Source organism: Aricia agestis, chromosome 21 (assembly GCF_905147365.1).
Source record: "Aricia agestis chromosome 21, ilAriAges1.1, whole genome shotgun sequence".
NCBI classification, from domain to species: Eukaryota; Metazoa; Arthropoda; class Insecta; order Lepidoptera; family Lycaenidae; genus Aricia; species Aricia agestis.
This window is the reverse complement of record NC_056426.1, coordinates 4,474,030-4,497,816: the sequence shown is the minus strand read 5'-3', so window position 1 is coordinate 4,497,816 and position 23,787 is coordinate 4,474,030. Positions and strand designations below refer to the sequence as shown.

At 37.8% G+C, this 23,787-nt stretch overlaps 1 protein-coding gene across 1 annotated transcript; it reads left to right on the top strand.

The window, feature by feature from the left end:
- The first annotated feature begins 1,291 nt into the window (after window positions 1-1,291).
- On the top strand, window positions 1,292-23,482 carry LOC121737731 (sodium-coupled monocarboxylate transporter 1). Its single transcript, XM_042129420.1, has 10 exons — window positions 1,292-1,390; window positions 11,629-11,841; window positions 16,426-16,568; window positions 17,353-17,555; window positions 17,834-17,965; window positions 18,169-18,528; window positions 19,191-19,321; window positions 20,669-20,919; window positions 21,432-21,574; window positions 22,019-23,482. The coding sequence occupies exons 2-10, from the start codon at window positions 11,634-11,636 to the stop codon at window positions 22,383-22,385; spliced, it is 1,938 nt and encodes a 645-aa protein (XP_041985354.1). The 5' UTR covers window positions 1,292-1,390; window positions 11,629-11,633; the 3' UTR covers window positions 22,386-23,482.
- The last annotated feature ends 305 nt before the right edge of the window (window positions 23,483-23,787 follow it).

Sequence of the window (23,787 nt, the reverse complement as noted above, 5' to 3'; positions counted from 1 at the left end):
GATGACTTATTTTGTTTTTGGTTAGGACAATGCAGGCTGATCACCTGATTGTCTGACAAGTAAGATGATCCATGCGTCGGATGAGTATGTAAAAAGTCGATCCTGCGCCTGATCTCTCGCCGGTCGTGACGGTCTTCCGTCCCACTGCGTTATGAGAGTGAAGGAATAGAGAGTACTCTTATGTACTGCGCACACACTTTGGCACTATAAAATTACTCCTGAATCCTGCGTAACCGTCACCGAAACCGGCGTGGGAGTTATTATTATACCAGAGATATTTCACGTGCATCAGATACCCGTATTTTCTACTATGTAGTTAACTGTTTATGACAATATAACTGACAAGCAGTCTAGTGCATCTACAAACATGTGGAGCTTAGTGATTTAATTAGTAAATAACTACTTTATCTAATCTAGGTCATACAATATAATTTTAGACTGGATTTCCGTTAAATAAAAGATTTTTTTATTATGATTTTTGATATTGTAATAACATTTTTAAAAAGGCTTTTAAATTGAAGTTAGGTATCTCTCGAATTTTTATTTTTAATGCAACTTTTTAACTCGCAAGGCAACGTGAAATTGCCTCGCGAGTTAAAATTTCTTTAAAACAATGTTTTTTAGGGTTCCGTACCCAAAGGGTAAAAACGGGACCCTATTACTAAGACTTCGTTGTCTGTCCGTCCGTCTGTCTGTCTGTCTCCAGGCTGTAACTCAAGAATCGCTATAGCTAGGCTTCTGAAATTTTCATAGATTGTGTATATCTGTTTCCGCTAGAACAACAAATACTAAAAATAAAATAAAGTTAATATAGGGAGGCTCCCATACAATAAACGTGTTTTTTCTTGCCTTTTTTTCTCGTAATCAATAATGGTAACAGTTAGGCACTTGTCGTAAAATCCTTAATTATATTTGTGCTTTAATAAATACTTAATAATAATATTAAGAGTCCGACTCGCACTTGGCCGATTATTTTAATTTGACGATTAGTTTTTACTTTGTACCGCGTATCAAGGGCCGAGGATTGAAAATATATTCTTGTAAAGGTTTTCCTCCACTGATGGTATACGGCTACTATATTTTTTTCTCACTGATCTCTTTTTACAAACAATAATTAGGTACTCTGACAAAATCATTCAAGCGTCCGTAGCAAATAAATTAAAACTCAAAACACCCCAAGAACTTCCCGGCAAAAAACTCCTAGCGCAACAATTATAAAAGAGGAAGAAGGAGCCGCGAAAATCTTGGCATTGTTTACGTTCGAAAATGGAACAAAACACAATTAAGGCGCGGAGTGCGGACGCGTGTCTAGTTTTCCGCTACGCTTCGTAAGGGACGGTCGCGTGTGTTGGAAAAGAGCCAAAAATCTATTTGCGGACTCCGGAAAAGTAAGTGCAAGTGCAACGCACCTGGCGGCCATGTTTTTTCGGTGTTCGAATTTTGAATTTTATTTTTTTATGCATAAAGGTTTGTAGTTAGGGATGAGCGTTTGAAAAGTTAACGTGCATGTAAATTTCATGAAAAAAAAAGTGATAGATAATAATGAGTGACAAAATTAATTAAAAATAAATTCCTAAGCAACAAAAGATTGGCCCTTAGTTGAATATTTTAAAGGTTTCAGGTACACAAATTTTAAACAAGATGAAATGATAAACATTACTAGTATAATTGAATGAAGATTTCAGAGTACTCACAAAAAAGAAAACAAGAATTAAAATACCAACCCTAAGACCCAACAAAATTTTTGTTTATGTATTGAAATAGATTTTTATTTTTAATTATAATTAAGGTAAATGAGAACAAATTAAACATAACATAAACAATTTGGTACTTCGTTTATTTAACGAATGAGGAAGTGTGTTAGTACATAAAAACTAAAAAGGCATCTGATCTTAATGTTTCATGTTTTTATGATATATACCTACATAAATACATAATATTATAAGGTTTTAACGCCTCCGTAGTCTAGTGGTATAGAGCGCGGCTCTTGACTCGGAGGTCGTGGGTTCGATTCCCACGTTGGAAACATTTCCAAGTTTGGTTAGGACAATGCAGGCCGATCACCTGATTGTCTGACAAGTAAGATGATCCGTGCGTCGGATGCGCATGTAAAAAGTCGGTCCTGCGCCTGATCTCTCCCCAGTCGTGTCGGTCTTCCTGGGTTATAAGAGTAAAGGAATAGAGAGTGCTCTTGTGTACTGTTCACACACTTGGGCACTAAACAATTACTCCTGCGTAGCTGGCCTGGTTTCAATAAAACCGGCCACCGTCACCGAAACCGCTGTGGGAGCTATTTATTATATTATATGGTTAAATATAGTGCATGGGATTAATATGTAGCGAATAGCGTTAAATTAAAATTATAAACGCAATTAATTTTTACATTATATTTAATTTGTAACTAAATATAAAGTTAGTATAGTGCAACTGTACGTAAAAGGGTGCCGTACGTTTTTCAACGGTAAAATATTAGCGGAGTCCGATGTTTGGCTCTAAACACACTAGGCTGAATTACGCCGGCGTAAATTCCGCCGCAAACGTCAAACGCATACAAAATACGGACGGCATAGTGTGTCGTCATAGTAAAAGGAGGGGAAGTAAGTTATCTTCACACAAAGGCACCGCTCGCGGCTTGTATGTGTGCGCCATAGTATCAATGCGTCGCCACACGGCACACAACAAAATCTCGGACAATATTTCGGCATTACCAGTCGGGGCTAACACTTTACGCTGCACGCTCGCGCCGCGCCGCGCCACGACTAAACAAATCAAAAATGTCCGTTGATAATCGCAGGAGTAATAGATATTGCTGTGTGTTTGGGTATTTTGAGAGTAATGCAACAATTCCAGAATTGTCTTTGTTTAAATTACCTGTTGAACAGGAAAAGTCAGTACTACTCACTTATTCTAGCATAAAATAATAATTTTTACTTGATGATCAGATACCTACTTACTTCTTTTTTATTGTATTAGTTTTCTATCACACAAAGGAAGTAGGTAGGTAGGTAGATCTACTTTCCCACTAGAACATAGTATAAATAAGATAATGTTTTATGTACTTTTGATCCGTCAACTAATTTGCCGCTATTGCTTTGTTTACGTAATAGTAATTTGCCGATTTCTCTGTGTTGTAGACCGTATATTAAATTAACTAACTACTTACAGTCAATTACTTATTTTAAATCGTTATTAAAAATAAGTAATTGACTAATTGTAAATCACAATACACATAAAGCAAAGTTCGAATCATAACAACAGATTTGTTCATAGTATAAGAGACAGGCGTTAGTTTTTAATGTTGTTTAACAGGGTATTTTTATAATTTTATTTAGTTATCGGATTATATGCACGATCAAAGTACCGAAATATGCATGCAAATATGCACGAAAAATGGCCGAAATATGCCCAAAATATGCACAATAAAGATTAACTTTTTATTAAAAGTCGGGAGACCGCGACGTTGCCGCTGTTCATGCGGTTACGCGAACGAAGCGCGGACAGCCGCTCCCACACCAACCCGCCGCGCCGCGCCTCCGTGCCGCCTAAAATTGACAACCCTAAGACAGTAGGTAATTATATCGCGGATTGGGCCGGAGTTATCCTACTTCCCCTCCTTTTACTATGGTGTCGTCTCTCGCGTTCCGCCCGTATTTTGTATGAGTTTAAAACGCGGCGTAAACGCGGCGGAATTTAGGCCGGCGTAATTCAGCCTAGTGTGTTTAGACACTATGGGTTGATTTTTTGCGCGAAAGAGCATCTGAAAGATAAGTTACAAAAACTGCATCTCGTATTTTAAAGAATTAAATTATGTTTTTGTCATGTGGATTACGGAATACTGCCGATTCGAGTTAAGATATTTTCTTTTTTTATAAAATTAGAGGGCAAATGAGCACACGGGTCACCTGATGGAAAGAAACTACCGTCGCCCATGGACACTCGCAACATTAAAAAGAGTTGCAGGTGCGTTGCCGACCTTTATTCATTAAACCGGCTATTATGCTTGCCAATCTCTTCAAAAATAATATATATCGAAATTGACGTATTATAATATGTGGTCGCTGTTAAGCATTAGTGTCCTAACCCGTGATTTTTTTGTTGTTAAATTTTGAATGCAGTCTTGTTCTTAATCATCTACAGAACATAACTGCATTCATAAATTAATACGTAATTTTTGTGTGGGTTAGTACACGAATGCTTAACAGCGTCCATTGTATAGTACAGGTTCCAGGTTCCCTAGAACATTTTTTTTATTACTATCAATAGCTAATTTAAGCTTCATTTTCATAAGACGAACCACAATTTCCTCTACGAAAATTCTCGAAAGTGGTAGCTAACAGAGATATAAAGGATTTAATATTTCGATTTGACGGTTCTAAAAATATGGATTGTTCTATTTGTAGGACAATGTTTCTCTTAAATTATATAACTATTAACCTATCGATATGCAAAAAATCTGCTGGTTAGGGTTTTAGGGTTCCGTTTTAAGGTTCTGTCATTAAAAAGTCCTCGTTGACTACGGAATCCTACTGAAAATAATAGAAATCCCAAAATATTTAAAACTTAAAATTATTTAAAAGTAGCACCAAAATGTACGGTTTCTAAAGGAGGACGGTCAAAATGTACCCATGACCAATAAGGTAGAGAAATATAAACTAGAAAGCTCTTTTTGTGACTTGCTTTTGTTATTATGGCGGCCAGCCTCTTAACGCTGTGGGAAAAAAGTTATAGCAAAAATAAATCAATGAAAAATCGTTTATTCCAGATATAAAAAAGAGCAATATCTATTTCATTGTCATTTAAAATTGCTAAAACCATGATGTAAATGCGTAGGTACGCGCACTGTTGCCGTTCCGTACTCAGCAGCGGCACGGCGCACAGACCACTCCTGAGTTAGGTTAGGTTAGGAGGCAAACCTAACCTAACCTAATGCTGCATTTGCACCAGAGATGTGTTTCGAGGATTGTCTTTTTGAGAACCAATAGAATCGCTTTATTGACGTGACCTTGCCATAACATCGCTCAGCGCGGCGATGCTATTGGATCTTAAAAACACATTTCTGTTGGAAATGCAGCCTAACCCTAACCTAAGCGGCAGGCTGACCTAACCTAACCCCGAAGGCTAACCTGACAGTTATTGATAATGGGTACACTTCCCATACATTTTTGACCGTTCTCCTTTGTTACTGCTCGAAAATTTTAGGGAATAACGTTACGTAGCTTGCGTCAAAATGAACTGTTCTTATAATAATAATAATAGTTTGAAAATTTTAGCTCTTTTTGGCAGTTGAGTAAAACATAGTATAATAATACACATAAATAACTACGTAACATCTAAATGTAGACGTGTCTAGAGTCACAGGCGCCTGGTTTGGCGCTCATCCAGTATTACAGATAGATCAATAGTGGGAATATTAGCCATAATATGACTGCAGCAGTTCCCCTCATCACATTGTCGTAAATGCTTGATAACTGCACCTAAAAAGCTGTGACAACTTTTCTAAAGTATTTACCGCACTAGTGCCAAATTTTACCAACGTCTTTTAGTGTTAGGTATGGGTTATTAAAATGTCATGTCTCATTCATCTAAATGAAAAACTAATTCGAGCATTAACTTTAACTGTCGTTAAAGAAATAGAGCCTAAGTGTAAAGGTTTTATGAATTATTACCAAGTGCGCGATATGTCAAACTTGTATGAAAAATGCGACCTACACCCTGCGTCCCGTCACAATGTGCACGTATCTTAAGGAAGGGAATATTCGGGAGGTAGAGTCAGGGGCTACGGCCCCTAACATAACCTACTCTAACAAACGTGAAATGACGTTGTTAGAGCAGGACGCAGCATTCTAGTTCGATTGTTTGAGTCTCAAAAGATTTTTTTTTATCAGTGGTTACTTACGTCCCGTCACACTTGCCTGTTCTTATTTGTTATAATATTAGGAAAAACAATGAGTCATCACATGTTTACATCAGTCTGCAGTACCTAAAGATATGAGGAAACGATGCCAAAAGACTGTGCAATGAAATCTGTGAGGTGTAGTTGTAAATATACGTAGGCCCACTTGCGCCAAAACTTTGAGTTAAATAAATAACCCGGGGCTTAATAACTCAGTGTTAACGTTTTTAATTTTTAACTCATACTACATATTGCACCAGAAGAATTTATCCCAGAGTCAACTAGCCCGGGCTTATGTCATGTTCATTCATTATTTTTACACCCAGCCAAATATGATAGAGCGAATGCTGAATAATTTAAGTGTACTGCTCTCTCTCGCTCCACAGTACTTTATATAAGGCTATCTCCTTATGTCAGATTTGAAATGACACGTGGTTCTATGTCGCGTTATGCGTGCGTGTTGTGATATTTTTGTGAAAATAAATTAGACCCGTCTGACGTTGCTTATATACGTTACCATGGTAATGCTGCGATGGCTTCCAGCATAGCTAGCACAAGCACGTAGACAAACGAAAGAAACTAAATTTTGACAGTTTTACCGAAAAAACATTGGAGTAAAAGTTTCTTTCGTATCTCGATATCTTTGGCTTTTGAAAATCTATATGTCAAGCATGACGATCCGCTTTTGACATTTAGTTTCTTGATTCTGTTTTTATTTTTATTATGGCACTTGGCTATAAAACCGTGGCCAGTGTCGAGTAAATGGCGGCAAATTCAAAAAATCGATGTATAGCAACCCTGTCTATAGCCGGAATTATAGTTTTGATCTACAAACTACGAATAATAAAGTTCCTTAGTTTTTATTATTCGTATTTCGTAGATCAAAACTATAATTCCGGCTATAGACAAGGTTGCTACACGTCGATTTTTTTAATTTGCCGCCATTTACTCGACACTGGCCATGGTTTTATAGCCGAGGTGCCATAATTAAAAAAAAAGAACCAAGAAACTAAATGTCAAAAAAAAAAAATTGCCGTTGCTTTAATGGTTGCTATGGAAAGAGTTTCTTGTCTTTGTCCACTGAAACTCAAGTCGATGGGTGGTGCCATGCTCGGGAATAAGATATGTAGACATGGGAAAGAAACTGCCATTACTTTCTTCCGAAGAATCGACTGGGAAACCCCGTGCTAGCTACGCACTACGCAGGTGAGCTGAGAGCACTTATGACGGACCAGCCACCGGCTTTAGGATATTTACTTCTATTTCCTTTGAACAAGGTGCAAAATACACATAGTTTGGGGCTCTTACGTTTTATAGATTCGGGTGTTTTCGTGATTACGACAGTTAGCGAAGATTTCCATTATTAATTTTTGAGTATTGTACAAGCTGGAGCGAGCTACTGTACTAGTGCAAATGAGCTAAGGAGACAATAACAGAAAATCATGATCGTATTTTCTCCTTAACAATTACTAGTTTTACTACAATAGTTAAACAACATAGTTATATTGAAATAATAGTCAACATTTAACAATGGGACAAACATACATGACATAAGTACTTAGCGTTTTATGTGTTAATTGTAATTCTAGGACGACATACATAATGACTTCTTTTATTTTTATATTAGCAATATCTATTATAATTATAAAATTCTCGTGTTACGGTGTGCGTAACTGAACTTCTCCGAAACGGCATCTCTTGAGAATAATAATAATAATAATATATAGATAGAGTTATAGGGGAGGGTAGGGATGGGAAGGGAAGGGAATAGGAGAGGGTAGGGAAGGGAATAGGGCAGGGGATTGGGCCTCCGGTAAACTCACTCACTCGGCGAAACACAGCGCAAGCGCTGTTTCACGCCGGTTTTCTGTGAGAACGTAGTATTTCTTCGGTCGAGCCTGCCCATTCGTGCCGAAGCATGACTCTCCCACGTCTAACGTAGCGATAAAACCATGATAACACTTTATAGAGTGTAAGAGACCCTTGTATAGAGTTTACTGTAAACTTTATAGCGTGTAACAGACCCTTGTATAGAGTTTACTGTAAAAGTATCAGCGCTTAAAGAGTAACTTGTTTAAAACGTTTGTTTGGGCAAACGACGTTCGGGCGCTCGCCCATACAAAAGCACAAAAAAATGCTCTATCTGCGCTGCTACTTTTACAGTGAATTCTATACATATAAGGGACACATACACACCCTTAAGTGTTATTGCTATGTTTTGTTACACACTGTATAAAGTATTTACTATTTAGATATACTATTCAGCCTGTTATGTAAAATAATAAAGAAATATCGATAAAATTTTGTCTACAGAGATCCTAAATCAGATTTTTGTATAATATTTTGTAAATAACGAAAAAAAGGGGATAAAAAAGAAACAAAGCGAACGTATTATTTCTCTGTCAAATATTATGAAATGAAATGATTTAATATGTTTCTCTCTACTGTCATAACCATAACAAATGCTAGCACTATAATAGTATGTAACCTCGTCTTTAATATTATAATTTAACATAGGTATAAAGTGCAGTAAAGTAAATACACATTAATCACATTATACAGTAATGTAACTTTTCACTGGCCCTGAAAAGACTTAGGGCAAATAATCTTCTTATAATAATCTTCTAAAAAATCTTCTGAAAATAATAATATTATAAGAAGATTTTTTGCCTAATCGTATTTTCATTACATATTATAATAATATTATGGTCTAGTTTGCGTTCAGTGGGTAGGCACCTGTAGGCACTCATATTATTATGATGTAAGTTACGAGAATCGAGATAATTTTTTAGCTAAGTATCTAGACAGTCTGTCTGTGGGTTATGTTAGAGTCTGTCTCAACTTAATTTTGGTGCTTTGGCTCCGTATTTTCGCAGACGACGTATTAAAATAAATGTATTAGGGTGCTCATATATTTTAAAATGTACAAAAAATTTTCGTGATCACAAATTATTACGTTCGACGTACCTATTCTTTTTTGACAAGCTACACATTTATGATCTCCCTAGATTCTAGAATATCCCACACTATTATAATATTGTGTTCTGGGGAGAGAGGGAGTAGTTAAACTGCACTAGTTGAACTACTGTACGTTGTATTATATTGTGGTAAATGCTATTTATATGATTGCATTATTATGATCTGCACAAGCCCCGTGACATATAATTACATACAAACATATTATATACATATACAATCGGCGATTTTCCGCTACACGACTCGACACCATTTGTGCGAACATGGATACAATAATGTAATTATAACTTGTATGATTTGTCACATAATATGGATCAGTAAAAGCCATGTTTTTTAACCGACTTCCAAAAAGTAGGAGGAACAAAATACACACATACAGCTGAACGTATGAGGGCCAATTAAGACCGCATCGCGACGAGGCGAGGCGAGGCGCGGCGCGGAATTTGTATGGATTTGACAGATTTCAATTGCGTGAGACGTCTTGCGAATCTGTCAAATCCATACAGAAATGCATCCACGCGTCGCGTTGCGGTCTGAATCAACCCTAATTAGGCTGTATATATGTGTGTTTTTTCTATGTTCAGCCTTCCCTTTTTGAAAACCCAAAGGGGTGTAAAAACTTTTTTCATGGCTTTGTAACTGTTATTATACAATTATTTCTTACTAAACTAGCGACCCGCCCCGGCGTCGCACCGCGCACGGGTATAAAGTAAGTATCCACTGATAAAATGATTAAAATCGATAGCCTATGATCCTTCACGTGGTCTACTTATCTGTGCCAAATTACATAAAAATTGCTTCAGTAGTTCGCGAGATAAGCCCTTTCAAATAATTTCCCCCGTTTTTCCACATTCTCCTATTAGTCTTAGCGTGATAAAATATAGCCTATAGCCTTCCTCCGTAAATGGGCTATCTAACACTGAAATATTTTTTTAAATCGGACCAGTAGTTCCTGAGATTAGCGTGTTCAAGTTAGCCCTTTCAAATACTATTCTCCGTTTTTCCACATTTTCCTCTATTTCTTCGCTCCTATTAATCTTAGCGAGATAAAATAAAGCCTAGCGACTTTGTTTTATAATACGTATATAGATGACCCCTGAAATTCTGTTGGACCAAAATTCGCTTATCGCTTATAAAAGTATATTATGTATGAGTCCCCTGTATGTTTACTGTGAAAGTAGCAGCGCTGAAAGAGCATTTTTTTATGATTTGTATCGGTATGCGCCCGAGCGTCATAAATTTTTCCATTGCGTATACAGGTGTGACTAAAGTAAGTAATAATACTTAAGGGTGTGTATGTGTCCCCTATGTAGAGGACGCTGTGAAAGAAGCGGCGCTGAAGGAGTAACTTTTGTAACTTTTGTATGGAAAATTTTCTGACGCTCGGGCTGATCACAAAAAATTTTGCTCTTTCAGCGCTGCTACTTTTACAGTGAACACAATATAAGCAACATATTACTAATATAAGCACATACACACCCTAAAATATTATCGGTTAGTTTTGTTACAGCCTGTAGTTATATGCTCGAATATGGGAAAAATTCTAGATGGTGTTTTAGTATTTAGTAACAATAACAAATTAGCAATGACCTAGTCACGTAATTATTTGGGTTAATGTATAACAATATTAGTTAATTTGATAAGGAGTGATCTTGATAAATATTATCATCTGAGTTTCGAAATATTATGTGCGTGCCATGTAAAAATTCTCTTGTTTTTAATTAAGTACTGTCTTAATAAAATGTTAGAAGAAATAATTACCAGATGTTTCTATAACAGCATAATATAGTGTAAATCGCTTGATGCTACGATGCCACGGATAGTCACACTGCAGTCAATTCTTATGCTCTGATTAAACCTAACGAATAGAGTGCTCTTGGCCAAGCACTCGGTATGTATGTGCTCGGCCGAGAGCACTGTCTCACTACTCTACTCTACATTTCTAAATTTGTATGGATTTGACAGATTTCAATTGCGTCAGACGTCTTGCAAATCTGTCAAATCCATACAAATTTAGAAATGCATCTACGCGCCTCAATGCGTTCTTAGGGTTGATTCAGACTGCAACGCGACGCGTAGATGCATTTCTAATTTGTACTGAATTGACAGATTGGCATGTAGTCTCGCGCAATTGAAATCTGTCAAATCCATACAAATTGCCGCGCCGCGCCCCGACTCGTCTCGTCGTGTTGCGGTCTGAATTAACCGTTATGCCGCATACATTTGTATCGATTTGACAGATTTCAATTGCGTGAGACGTCTTGCGAATCTGTCAAATCCATACAGATTTAGAAATGCATCTACGCGTCGCGTTGCGTTCTTAGGGTCAAATCAGATCGCAACGCGATGAGGTGAGGCGAGGCGCGGCCAGACATAAATTTGTATGGATTTGACAGATTTCAATTGCGTGAGACGTCTTGCGAATCTGTCAAATCCATATAAATTTATTAATGCATCTACGCATCACGTTGCGGTCTGAATCAGCCCTAAATTAACCCTTATGTCAATTCCATACATTATGATCGGCGATTCTGTGACATCTCTCTCCGTAGGGCTGCTGTAAGAAATTTCTATTTGTGTGCAATAAATGTTTATATAAACATTTATTGCACACAAGACACTATTTACATAGAAATTAACATAGAAAGACGACACAAAGGACTGCTTATTTCTAAAGAAATTTCTTACAGCAGCCCTACGGAGAGAGATGTCACAGAATCGTAAGTAAAATAACCTAACCTAATTTTCTCTTTTCAGCTTCAAAATGAACACCGGCGTCTTAGCCTGGGAGTGCATAGTCTTCGCCGCGTTCGTGTGTGCCTCGTCCGTCCTCCCTCTATGGCAGAGGAAGAGGGACGCCAAGGCGGGGGGGAGCGCGAAGAGGGCGTACATATTCGCGGGGGGAGGGGTGGGTACCCTCACCATGATACTGTCGGTGGCGAGAGGGACGCTGGGAGTGAGGTCCTTTTTGGGTAAGTGGGTAAAGTTGTAATTCATAGTAGACCATGATTAGAGTTCTATGAATGCAGCATGCAGCAGTGTTCAAAGAGTTACTAGAAAAATGTCCCAACATTCCCAAGTCCCATCGTCATTTTACCCATATCTACAAGAATTGTAAAAATCATCTTATGTTGCTCCCTTACCGGGAGCATTCGCTTGTAATGTAACGTTACAGAGTCCAGCATTACATCAGTGAGGGAGGAGAGCCGAACATTTAGTAACAATGCATTATACAAAATTATACAAAACCGAGCATTATAATGCACACCTTGTAATTACACAGTGTGTAAATGTAATATCTTGATACAACTTGTAACATCAACTAGCTATGGAATACTCAAAGTAGAATGTCACATTTCACGCGAATGCTCGTCAGTCAGGGAGGTAGTATTGTAATGTAATGCTCAAAGTCGAATCTTTAATGTTACTTACACACGTGAATGCTCGTCAGTCAGGGAGGTGTTTTTGTAATGTAATGCTCAAAAACTAATCAGCTATAATGTTACATTACACTTGAATGCTCGCGGTGAGGGAGCACCTTTACAGCGCTGCAACTTCCACAGAGAACTCTATACTCTACACCTACTAGGGATAGATACAGATACTATAGTACACTATTATAATTTTTTTATGTTACTTCCTTATAATGCCTCCGTGGTCTAGTGGTATAGAGCGCGGCTCTTGACTCGGAGGTCGTGGGTTCGATTCCCGCGTTGGAAACATGTTATTTCCAAGTTTGGTTAGGACAATGCAGGCTCATCACCTGATTGTATGACAACTAAGATGATCCATGCGTCGGATGGGCATGTAAAAAGTCGGTCCTGCGCCTGATCTCTCACCGGTCGTGTCGGTCTTCCGTCCCACTGGGTTATGAGAGTAAAGGAATAGAGAGTGTTCTTGTGTACTGCGCACACACTTGGGCACTACAGAAATTACTCCTGCGTAGCTGGCCTGGTTTCAATGAAACCGGCCACCGTCACCGAAACCGGTGTGGGAGCTATTATTTTATTATACATCCTACAATCTGCACAATATACGGTAAACCATCTTCAGCGGTGTCAACTGTTAAGTCACGCGTAAAAATTGTCTGTATGGTGACTGTTGAGTGTTGAGTGACTATGACTTCAAGGACACTGCTAACTCTACCGTAAGTCCGGTCAGAGAGCAAGTCATTGGCGAATTGCTAAAAAATACGAAGGTCCGGCTGCCGCTGGCTCTTGGACCAGAAGAGCGGGTTTACATCCAGTAAAGTGAGTAATCCAATCTAGCACTGGATTGCTACTGTAATAATATAAACGGGCACTGGAATGGACTGGAATATGCTGAACTGCATTCCAGTGCATTTAAACCAGCCGCCAACCAATGAACCAACCAAACCTGCAGCCAGGGCCCCCGTAAGGGCTACTGGCGCCTGTGTGTAAAAAAAGGATTTTGTCGCCCCTTTAGGCAAATATTTTGGGACGTTGGTTTTGGCGCCCCTAAAGCTGCCAATTTGGCGCCCCTACAGGATGGCGCCCGTGTGCACTGCACACATTGCACATATTATGGTAGCTGCTGCAGCCATGTAAACCAGCCATAATATTGATAACGGGTTGTCCAAAAATTTTCACTCGAGAATATTATTTTACAAAAAAAAAAATAGGAGGCATTTTAAGCGTTTTAATCGAAAAATAATAAAACGAATTTTTGTCATTTGTTTGCAATACAATATTTTTACAACTAAAAATTATAATTTTTTTATTCTTTATAAACACCTAGCTTATAAAAAATCTGATTTGCCCCCCCTGGCCGAGAATCTGCGTAATTTGCCCCATAGCCCAGAACCTGTGTAATTTGCCCCCCCCCTGGCCCAGAACCTGGGTACGCCCATGGCCTCTGCTCTCCCTCCCTTCATCCCTTGCGGATTACAGGGAACATTAACTGTAGTTTCAGAGACATAAATAACTATTTTAAAGATTCACACTGAAAAATAAAAACGGCAAAAAGCGGCTTACATTAATTTACTCAGTTGCATGTCCCATTAATACCAATTGACGCTGGTCCCAGCAATCAACAAGATCTTAGAAACGGGACTTTATAAAACATCAGATAAATGAAAAAGCCGATAGGTAAACAAAAACTAACGCATTTAAAGACATATTTAAATGATTATTTAACTTTTTGCATTACGCAAATACTATCATCTGTATTTTTGTCGGCCTTTAATCAATTAATACTTCATAAAAGATGTTTAAACATAATAGCTGAATTATTTAAGCAGTTTGAAGGTTATTTACACTTTTATAATGTTCAAGATTACTATATTAATATGACTCTCCTATAAGGAGCCCAAGTATTAAGGCGCTGTGGTTGTTTGCAACTACGTAAAATGGGTTTTTTAAAACACGTTTTTAGTAAAGGAAATGTCATTATTTAAGTATAAAATAAGTACCGTTTTAAAATTGAGAAAATTTCCTATACGCAAAGGTATATCAGTACACAATTTGAAAAATTCTGCTCGATAGAAAAAAATCTCAAAGATGACTCTTATAACGCTGTTTTTCATAATTAAATCATTTTATGGCTAAATTACACACTTTCTAGAAAAAACAAAAAATGTAGTATATGTGTCGTAACCTAACGTAAACGATTTGATATATTTGATTTGTGTAATGCTAAAAACAAAAGGTTTTTACACCGATTTTCTATTATCAAGGCACGCGGCGAGCGCATAACAGCCACTGTATAAGGTGCGCTGATATGAATGTTATTTTAATGTACTTAACGTCGATATTCGTACTGACAGACATCGACCTGCTTATTTTAGGGACTACTGGGCCTTAACTTAAAAAGATTAATGTCTCCAACGGAAATAACGTCGCTAAGCACGTTTTGATAATCCCATTAGTTAAAATAACACACGGGAGCGTGATGAAGCCAAAGAAGTGGAACTCCACGTCGCAGCCCAAAATTAAACAAAAACATTTTTTTTAATGAAATAAGGGGGCAACTTCCGTCGCCCATGGACACCCGCAGCATCAGAAGAGCTGCAGGTGCGTTACCGTCCTTTTAAGAGCTAATAGGGTAATAGGGGAGGGTAGGGATGGAAAGGGAAGGGAATATGGGAGGGTAGGGAAGGGAATTTATTATGCAAAACTTTTTTACCCCAGAGGCAGCAAAGGGCTCTAGGCTAGAGCCCTTTGCTGATTTTGATTAGCTGCAATTTTCTGGGATGTTTTAAATTGAATTTTGAGAAGAACTCCTTACTTTAATATTTGAAAACATTTTTCAAATTTCGACTGAATCCGTAAATACCTAATATAAAGGCCTCATCATTCATTCATTCATTCACTCATTCACTCATTCATTTATTCATAAGGGTCGGGTCCCACAAATCGAAACGAAGAGGAGTGATTTGACTATACACAAAGTTACAAAATTTTAATCTATATATATAAAACTCAAGGGTGACTGACTGATTGACATAGTGATCTATCAACGCACAGCCCAAACCACTGGACGGATCGGGCTGAAATTTGGCATGCAGGTAGATGTTATGACGTAGGCATCCGCTAAGAAAGGATTTTGATAAATTCCAACCCCAAGCGGTTCAAATAGGGGATGAAAGTTTGTATAAAATAATACTTCTTAACGCGAGCGAAGCTGCGGGAAAAAGCTCGTATATAAATATGGCTTAAAAACAAGTCCGCTTGGCGTTTTAATTTTGTAAAGATAATTCATCGTCGCTTCTCGTTTCGGTGTAACGTGACACTTAAATTCCTTACAAGTTAATAGTTATTCATATTTTATTTTGTCAAAACCAAATGTTTATCAAATGAGCAACGTGGGAAGATGATAATAATATGATAATAGCACAATATAGTAGGTACTAAGCATAGTGGTATTGAGTTCTATGATAGACTATCAAGCTACCATCATGTATAGAATTTAAGAATACGGTGTCACGTTGTTTGTCCGCGATGATTTTGCAGCCTTTTAAGCCTGAAGAAGTAACAAACATACCCACACACTCACAAACTATCGCTTTTATAAAATCTATATATTATGAGATACGTGAGCCAAAAACTTTGTAACCCTTTCGACGAAAAATGGGAAAACGTAGGTGAATGACATTTTGCACAGTTATAGTTTATATATTGAGGAAGTGCATCGAGCTAATATTATTTTGAAATTATGCTTTTAACATACATTTTTTTAACAAATAAAACATTACACACACTACAACACACACACTAGGAAAAATGACAGATTTTTCAGTGACAAGCCTATACATACGAATTATACTTTTTTATTTATGGTTGAAGTTTGATGACATGAAGGTGACAAATTGAAAATGGATTATAGTTTTTTTTATTGAGTCTGAGATACTATTAGATTAGACAATGCTTACACGGCCAGTCTGAGATCAGCTGAGCCCCAGAGACAAGAATAATAATTGAAAAAATATGATAGTCAATATTTTTTACAAAATATAGGTAGTAGGTAGTCCTAATGTCGTTGGAACTAAGGTCAAATTTCGACCATTGGGCGATCTCTAGTTAGTCCTCTGTTTCCAGGTTTCCCATCAGAGCTGGTCTACTACGGTTCGGCGATGTGGGAGACGCTGTACGGCATGGCGCTGGCCTTCCCCCTTGTCTGCTGGATCTTCATACCTGTCTACTACAGGCTCCAGACTAACTCTGTGTATGAGTATTTACAGGTTAGTTGAAAGAAGTAGGTTACACGCTCTGTTTCTCATCAGTTCAGTCCATAAATCTGATAAGATTGATGCGAAACTGAACGTTTAATAGCTGCCATACACGCTATGGTTGATCGGAGAGGTCCACTTGTGTAGGTATGCCTGCGCATGTAGACCGGAATATGTGTGGTATTAGCTACCTGTGCAGTTTTTTAGACCCGTGCAGGCGACCGGCGCAAAATCGAAAAACAAATTTTCTTTCATAACTGCACAGGTGACGACTCCGGTAGACCGTATCGTGTATGGATTACATAACCAGTTGACTGATCATTTCTCCATTATGTACTTTTTAGCCATCAATCAGTCATCAATTAAAATTGAACGTGTAACCTTCTTCAAATGACCAAAAGGGTATTCATCAAGAACAAAAGAAATTACAATCACACTCAAACTTAAATTCTATGCTTTTTATTAGAAAAGAAATTCTCAAAAGCATTTAAAATAAGTGCAGAAGAGTTATTAAAGGTGGCCCAAACAAAGAATTCTATTTTAAATAGAAGTCTTTGGGCCCAAAGCTTTGTACAACTCGAAATATAATCTTGTCTCGTAATTTTTGAAGACTGAAATCATATTATATCATATCAAATCTCACAATTTCAATTATGCTTTACCTGATAATAATGAAGATTTTGATGATTTGATTTTCATCATTTAAAGTAGCCATCAATTTCCATTCTTTAAAATATAACCGGCAAAATAATAATTGTTATTTATCTATATAACCATTTTTATTAACACATTCCAGATGCGTTTCGGATCTACTTCAGTCAGGCGGGTTGCTGCAGCCACCTTTCTCCTCCGTCAGACCCTCAACCTGGCTGTCACAGTGTACACTCCTACAGTGGCACTACATGCCGTATTAGGGCTGCCGCATTGGGCGTCTGCAGCGGTGCTGACTCTGGTGGCGATAGTGTTCAACCTCCTTGGGGGATTGGCTGCTGCTATCAGGTAACATAATAGGCTAACCAGGAACAAGTGACTGATAGGTAGACGTTGCTGTTACATCAGTTGGTGGTGACAACAGATCTATTTGAGTTTCAGTGACGTAAAGGCTTTAAAGACCTACTTTCGGATAAAAAGAAATTGAGTAGGCTTATTAAATAAAACAAATAAAGTGCACATTGCCTATTAGAAAAGAATCCCAGTCCAGGTTTATACTCTTATTGAAGCAAATTAGTTATTGGTTTGTAAGAAACGACACTAAAAGAACTGAACTAACATTTCAGAGCAGACGTGATCCAGACGCTGACGATGGTGATAGTGAGCGTGGCCTTCATCATCCAAGCAACAGTGGTGGCTGGAGGGCCACAGAAGGTCTTTGAAGAGAACCTCGCTGGTGGTAGACTGGATTTCTTCCAGTAAGTTCTTTATAGCCTTTTTGGAACCGGGCTATTGTCTTTCTCCCAAAAAAAATTCTTGACTAGCGGTTGTGGTACTTGAGACATAGGAAAAAATGCTTGAACAATTTTTAACAGAATTTTAACTAGCTTTCGAAGTAACAGCTATAATTAACTGTTTACCTAATAACAGCAATCCTAATGATATCATATTGTCATTCCAGTTTCACATGGGATCCAACCGTGCGAGTCGATACGCTGTCCGCTCTCATCGGCCAGCTCTTCATGTCTGTCTCCATCTACGGCTGCCAACAGACCTTCGTCCAAAGATACTGCTCCATGTCAAGCGAGGGCAAAGTGAAGAGAACCCTCCTTGCCAATATCCCCGCTGTTTCCATCCTTTTCTCACTCTCCTGGGTCGTCGGAATGGCGCTATACGCGTTGTACAAGTACTGCGATCCGTTGATGTCCGATAAAATCAGTGCCCCAGATGAAGTCTTGCCGTTTTATGTTCGGGACCAGTTTGGATTTCTGCCTGGAATGCTTGGACTGTTTCTGGGCAGTCTTTTCAATGGTGCGTTAAGGTGAGCTACTTTTCATCAATACCTTAAAAGGTAAAAGGTCTAAAGAATGCGTGTATACACGTCATGGCTGATAATAATTAACAAGATATGCCTGCAACAATACTACCGTAGTTTTCAATTCAAGTGGTTTTTTTATGAAATAAGGGGGCAAACGAGCGAACGGGTCACCTGATGGAAAGCAACTTCTGTCGCCCATGGACACTCGCAGCATCAGAAGAGCTGCAGCCTTTTAAAAGGGAATAGGGTAATAGGGGAGGGTAGGGATGGGAAGGGAAGGGAATAGGGGACGGTAGGGAAGGGTAGGGTAGGGGATTGGGCCTCCGGTAAACTCACTCACTCGACGAAACAAGCGCAAGCGCTGTTTCACGCCGGTTTTCTGTGTGAAACGTGGTATTTCTCCGGTCGAGCCGGCCCATTCGTGCCAAAGCATGACTCTCCCACGTCTAAATTGTATTTTCTCACGTTCATAAAATAATGTCAACAACAATAATGACAATGGCAGTTTTGTTACAGTAATAAACTTTATTTTTAGTGTTTATAACATCTCACTGTTAGTCTATTAAATAGGCATTATCAGCAGGATTCCTTGAATCGCATATCCTAATGATATTCTCAGATTCCTGGAATGCGACGCCACTAACTCCTATGACTATAATTTTCAGTTTCCTGGTATCTAACGTCAACTCTCTGTCCACTGTGACGTGGGAGGACTTCGTGTCAGCTGCGCCGGCGTTCAAAGGCATTAGCGACAAGCAGCAGTTGACCATTATCAAGATCATTGGAATTATATTTGGTAAGACCTTTCAACCACTGTATTTCTCTAGTCTTCAAATATATTGCTTGCTACCTGTCCCTTGGATCTGCAATATAGAAGCTGGTTCGCCGAAATTAATCCAGCGGGTGAAACCGATGGCATGATTTTATTGGTCTTTTTTTTTATGAAATAAGTGGGCAAACGAGTAAACGGGTCACCCGATGGAAAGCAACTTCCGTCACCCATGGACACTCGCAGCATCATAAGAGCTGCAGGTGCGTTGCCGGCCTTTTGAGAGGGAATAGGGTAATAGGGGAGGGTAGGGAAGGGAAAAGAATAAGGGAGGGTAGGGAAGGGATTAGGGTAGGGGATTGGGCCTCCGGTAAACTCACTCACTCGGCGAAACACAGCGCAAGCACTGTTTCACGCCGGTTTTCTGTGAGAACGTGGTATTTCTCCGGTCGAGCCGGCCCATTCGTGCGGAAGCATGGCTCTCCCACGTATATATATTTATGTGTAAGTCATCAAAGTTGCATTTGATAATTTTTCGACAGCAAAGTTTCAATTAAATCAAGCCATGAGTTACATAATTATCTAGTATCAAATCCACATTAATACAAATTATTAAATCTTTTCTTCATTCTTCAAAAAGGTTTGATAAGGTTCTCTTAAAATTTCTCAATCCATTTATTACATTATTTTGAAACATAAATCTAGTGCATAATGAGTAATGACTCAATGTTGTACTGTGACTAACGTATTTAAACTATACAGTACGATAAGAATGTACTTACGCATAATTTCCTCCATTCATGAGATTGATTAGAGGAAATTCCAACTAGCGATAAGACCATTATATTTTGTTTATTTTTAGTTACCATTAATTGTTTATACTTTTTTCTTATCTTGAGATATTTCTATTTTTTTAATTTTTATAATAAAGACGGTTTCTGACGGATGTCTATCTGTCTGTCTGTTTGTCTGTGTGTATGAGTGTGTGTTTATCCGTCGTACTATGGTACTCACTCACTCCGTTTGGATGCTATGGCTATGGCAATCCAAACGGATGGACCAATTTTAGTCTAGTTTTGTTAAAGGTGACGTGATCGAGAATATTCTTAGTTATAGTAAATTATTATCATCTGACCGCTCAGTGCTGGTAAAGAGTTCATCTACTTTATAAAAGATTGTAAGCAGCTTCCAGGGATTTTATCAGTTAAATATTTTGCATTGTGATTTCTGACACTGATTCATTTGAATTTATTGATAATATGCAATTAATATTGTACATGGATGACGGCAGTTGTTTTCCATCAGGTGACCCGTTTGCTCGTTTGACCCCTCATTTTTAAAAATTAGTATAAGTTTTGCTTCCTTTTTTTCCAGCTGTTACCATCATGTGCCTATCGCTCTGCGTTGGCTTAGTAGGAGGTGTGGTAGAGGGATCCATGTTAGTGACATCAGCAACTTCTGGGGCGTTATTAGGAGTGTTTCTATTAGCAGCCCTCTTCCCTATGGCCAACGGTAAAGGAGCATTGTGGGGTATGATCATGTCTCACGTGATCACGATTTGGATGGCCACTGGCAGGATCCTGTACGTCAATGACACCGTCGCTATGTTGGATTTGTCCGTTGAGGTTGGTGGGACTTGCTGTATTATTTGTATCACTTTTTTTTTAATAGTTCCCCCGTACATGATACAGGCCAATTGCTTCATGGTTTTACCTGATTACACAATATATGATTATTTGTAAAATATTTGTAAGTACATGTACGAATTATAATTATCATCATCATCAACAACCCCAGTGTTAAAATAATTCGATTCTTCATTATTTGTTTCTACAATTTATCGGTTAGTAAAATCCATATAACTAATATTATAGATGCGAAACTGTGTCTATCTGTCTGTCTGTTACCTCTTCACGCCGACACCCCTGAACCGATTTTGCTGAAATTTGGTATAGGAATACTTGGAGTCCCGGGAAAGCACATAGGATACTTTTTATCCCGGAAAATATACGGTTCAGAGTTGCAATTAGTGTCATCTACCTCTAGTACACAATAAAACCATTTCTACACCATCTAGTTTTCAAAATCTTTATCTTCTTTATTTAAAATCTCTACACGTTGCACTCATCATTTTCAGGGTTGTCGCAATTCCACCCCAACGCTATCAACGCGACCAGTGCCGGTGTTGACGACGACGGTGAACCAGACGCTGGCGGCCCTGGCGTCGCTGCTGCAGAAACATGATGAGGGGCATACGCCACGACAGAAGGAGTATACGCTGTAAGTTCTTTATTTGTTAATAATATTACAGTGACTCTAGAATCCTTACTTATACCTATTATGAATGCGAAAGTGTGTCTGTCAGTCTGATCAATTTTTGCCTCTTCTATGAATGCTGAATCCAATACGTATAAATTGGCTACGGAAGTACTTTGATAACATAGAGTAGACATATATATTTTTTGTTGTAAATGTACAGCTCCCTTTGGCTTTTTAACGAAATTTGGTTGAATGGATTTGCGGACATCATCCTTTCGTTTACGCGATTTTCGTTGTATTTCTTTGCCATTATTCCCCTCATAAATACTGTCTTCATAATAATATGTTAAAACTTAAAGCAAATATGGAAATAGCAATTGGCTAATTGGTTAAATCTCTTCCGAGTTGAAATTACCAATACTCTTGGCGGTGAACTTATATTTTATTCTAATTTCTCATTTCCAGATTCGACGCTCTCATGAAGATGTATTCGCTATCGTACATGTGGTATGCAGTTATAGGTACGTTGACTTGTATTTTAGTCGGCATAGTCATAGGATATTTGACTGGAAGCGAAAAAGACGCTTTCGACGAGAAACTTCTGCATCCACTCATCGCAGATCTATCTAGACGATGTCCAGGTAAGAAGAGAACTTATATCGTGGAAGAAAAGAAGATTCCAGAAGAGAAGGAGTCTTCTTCGGAGAAAACTGATAATACTACTACAACAGTAGTGGATGAAGTGAAACCTACCCTATCTAGTAGAGGTAGTAGACTATTTGATGCCTACGAACCCAATATATCTCCGTCGCCTAGTCGAACTAGATTATAAAATAGAATTTAGCATAAAGGTGTTGTCATACTATGCAATTGTGTTGCTGCGTTTTTACAACGCACTGCGGACTTTCAACGTCCAAGTTACATAATGTTGGAAAATTATCCATAAGTCGCATTATTGTAGTTGGTAATTACTATTTTTTAATATGGAAATAAAAAAAATTCAGTTATGAACATAAAGTTCCTAATTTGTTTTAAAATAGTCATTATGGCTATTGGGAAAGACGAATACCAATTTAGAAAAATATACAAACTAGTAAGACAATATTCATACTGCACCGCAAACTTTGAAGCGCAGATTTTGAAATTAGGTAGCAGAATGTAGTAGGGGTAAAACTTGCTTTTATTTATTTTTCCGTAAATACTGACCTTAAATACTGTAGCAGGCGACTGTTAAAATAAACCGAAACGCACATATTTTTATATTGTAATCAGATTTTTATTTTAAAATATGTTACATTAAAATTTAAAGAGTGGTTATTTTGCTCTGAAGGCTGTATCTTCCAAAATTCTTATTTTTATACAATGCCAGCCAAAACTTCCAGTGTTATTCGTGACTTTTTCTATAACAATGTATACCAGCACTGAATCTGTACAGAAATGCGTTTTTACATACATTAATCTATCGCTTGCGCGGTGCAGTGTGTATTAGGCCTAAGATCATAGATTAAGAAACAGAGTGAATGCTTGTGATAGAAACGAATTTATTATGAATTTAGATTAAAATTTATTGTTATTTATGAATGTATGAATATTTAAGTTTAAGATTATGACCTGCTGTTTAGTTGTAAATTAATTTTAATTTAGGTAGTATTATGAATTCTATCAAGAAAAGATTTATACACATTGTGACTGGTCGCGGGCTGCTTGTTTTAAATAAAATTTATGACTGTGCCATAGGCTTTATGAAAAATGCAGCCCGCTGCGACTCATCACAATGTGGCCGAAGCCTCATGCCGTGCGCGGAGACAATTTTTAAAAATAAATTTCTATTCAAAAGAAATTAAGTTGACGTTTCAACCTGCAAATTATGCCAGTACGTCACGATAGCTTTTATCAACATAATGATAATAATTGATGTATAATATAATACGCCAGTTAGAATAGTAATATTATTTACTTATAAGACAAACTTAATTATTAAGAAGATACTATTATGAAAAGTATTATAATTTAAGATTATACTCAAATTTATTGAAATATTGGCTAATGCTTTTATTCGCAGTTTTCAAACATTATGTAGTGTGATCCCAACACCGTAACATTCAGAACTCAGAATTATCAAATTCTATCTGGAATTTTATAATAACTAAAGGTGACTTTCCGATCCTCGCGGCGAGTGACCGTAACTATTAAAGGGGTATGAAGATTTTGGCCCACCTACTGTCCGCTATTGT

What these genes read in the sequence shown, in the direction of transcription:
- LOC121737731 (XM_042129420.1), top strand. Translation starts at nt 11,634, where the DNA reads ATGAACACCGGCGTCTTAGCCTGGGAGTGCATAGTCTTCGCCGCGTTC. An exon ending in TGTTGGATTTGTCCGTTGAG is followed by an intron (nt 20,920 to 21,431) that starts GTTGGTGGGACT and finishes CATCATTTTCAG; the next exon opens with GGTTGTCGCAATTCCACCCC. An exon ending in CGACAGAAGGAGTATACGCT is followed by an intron (nt 21,575 to 22,018) that starts GTAAGTTCTTTA and finishes TCTCATTTCCAG; the next exon opens with ATTCGACGCTCTCATGAAGA.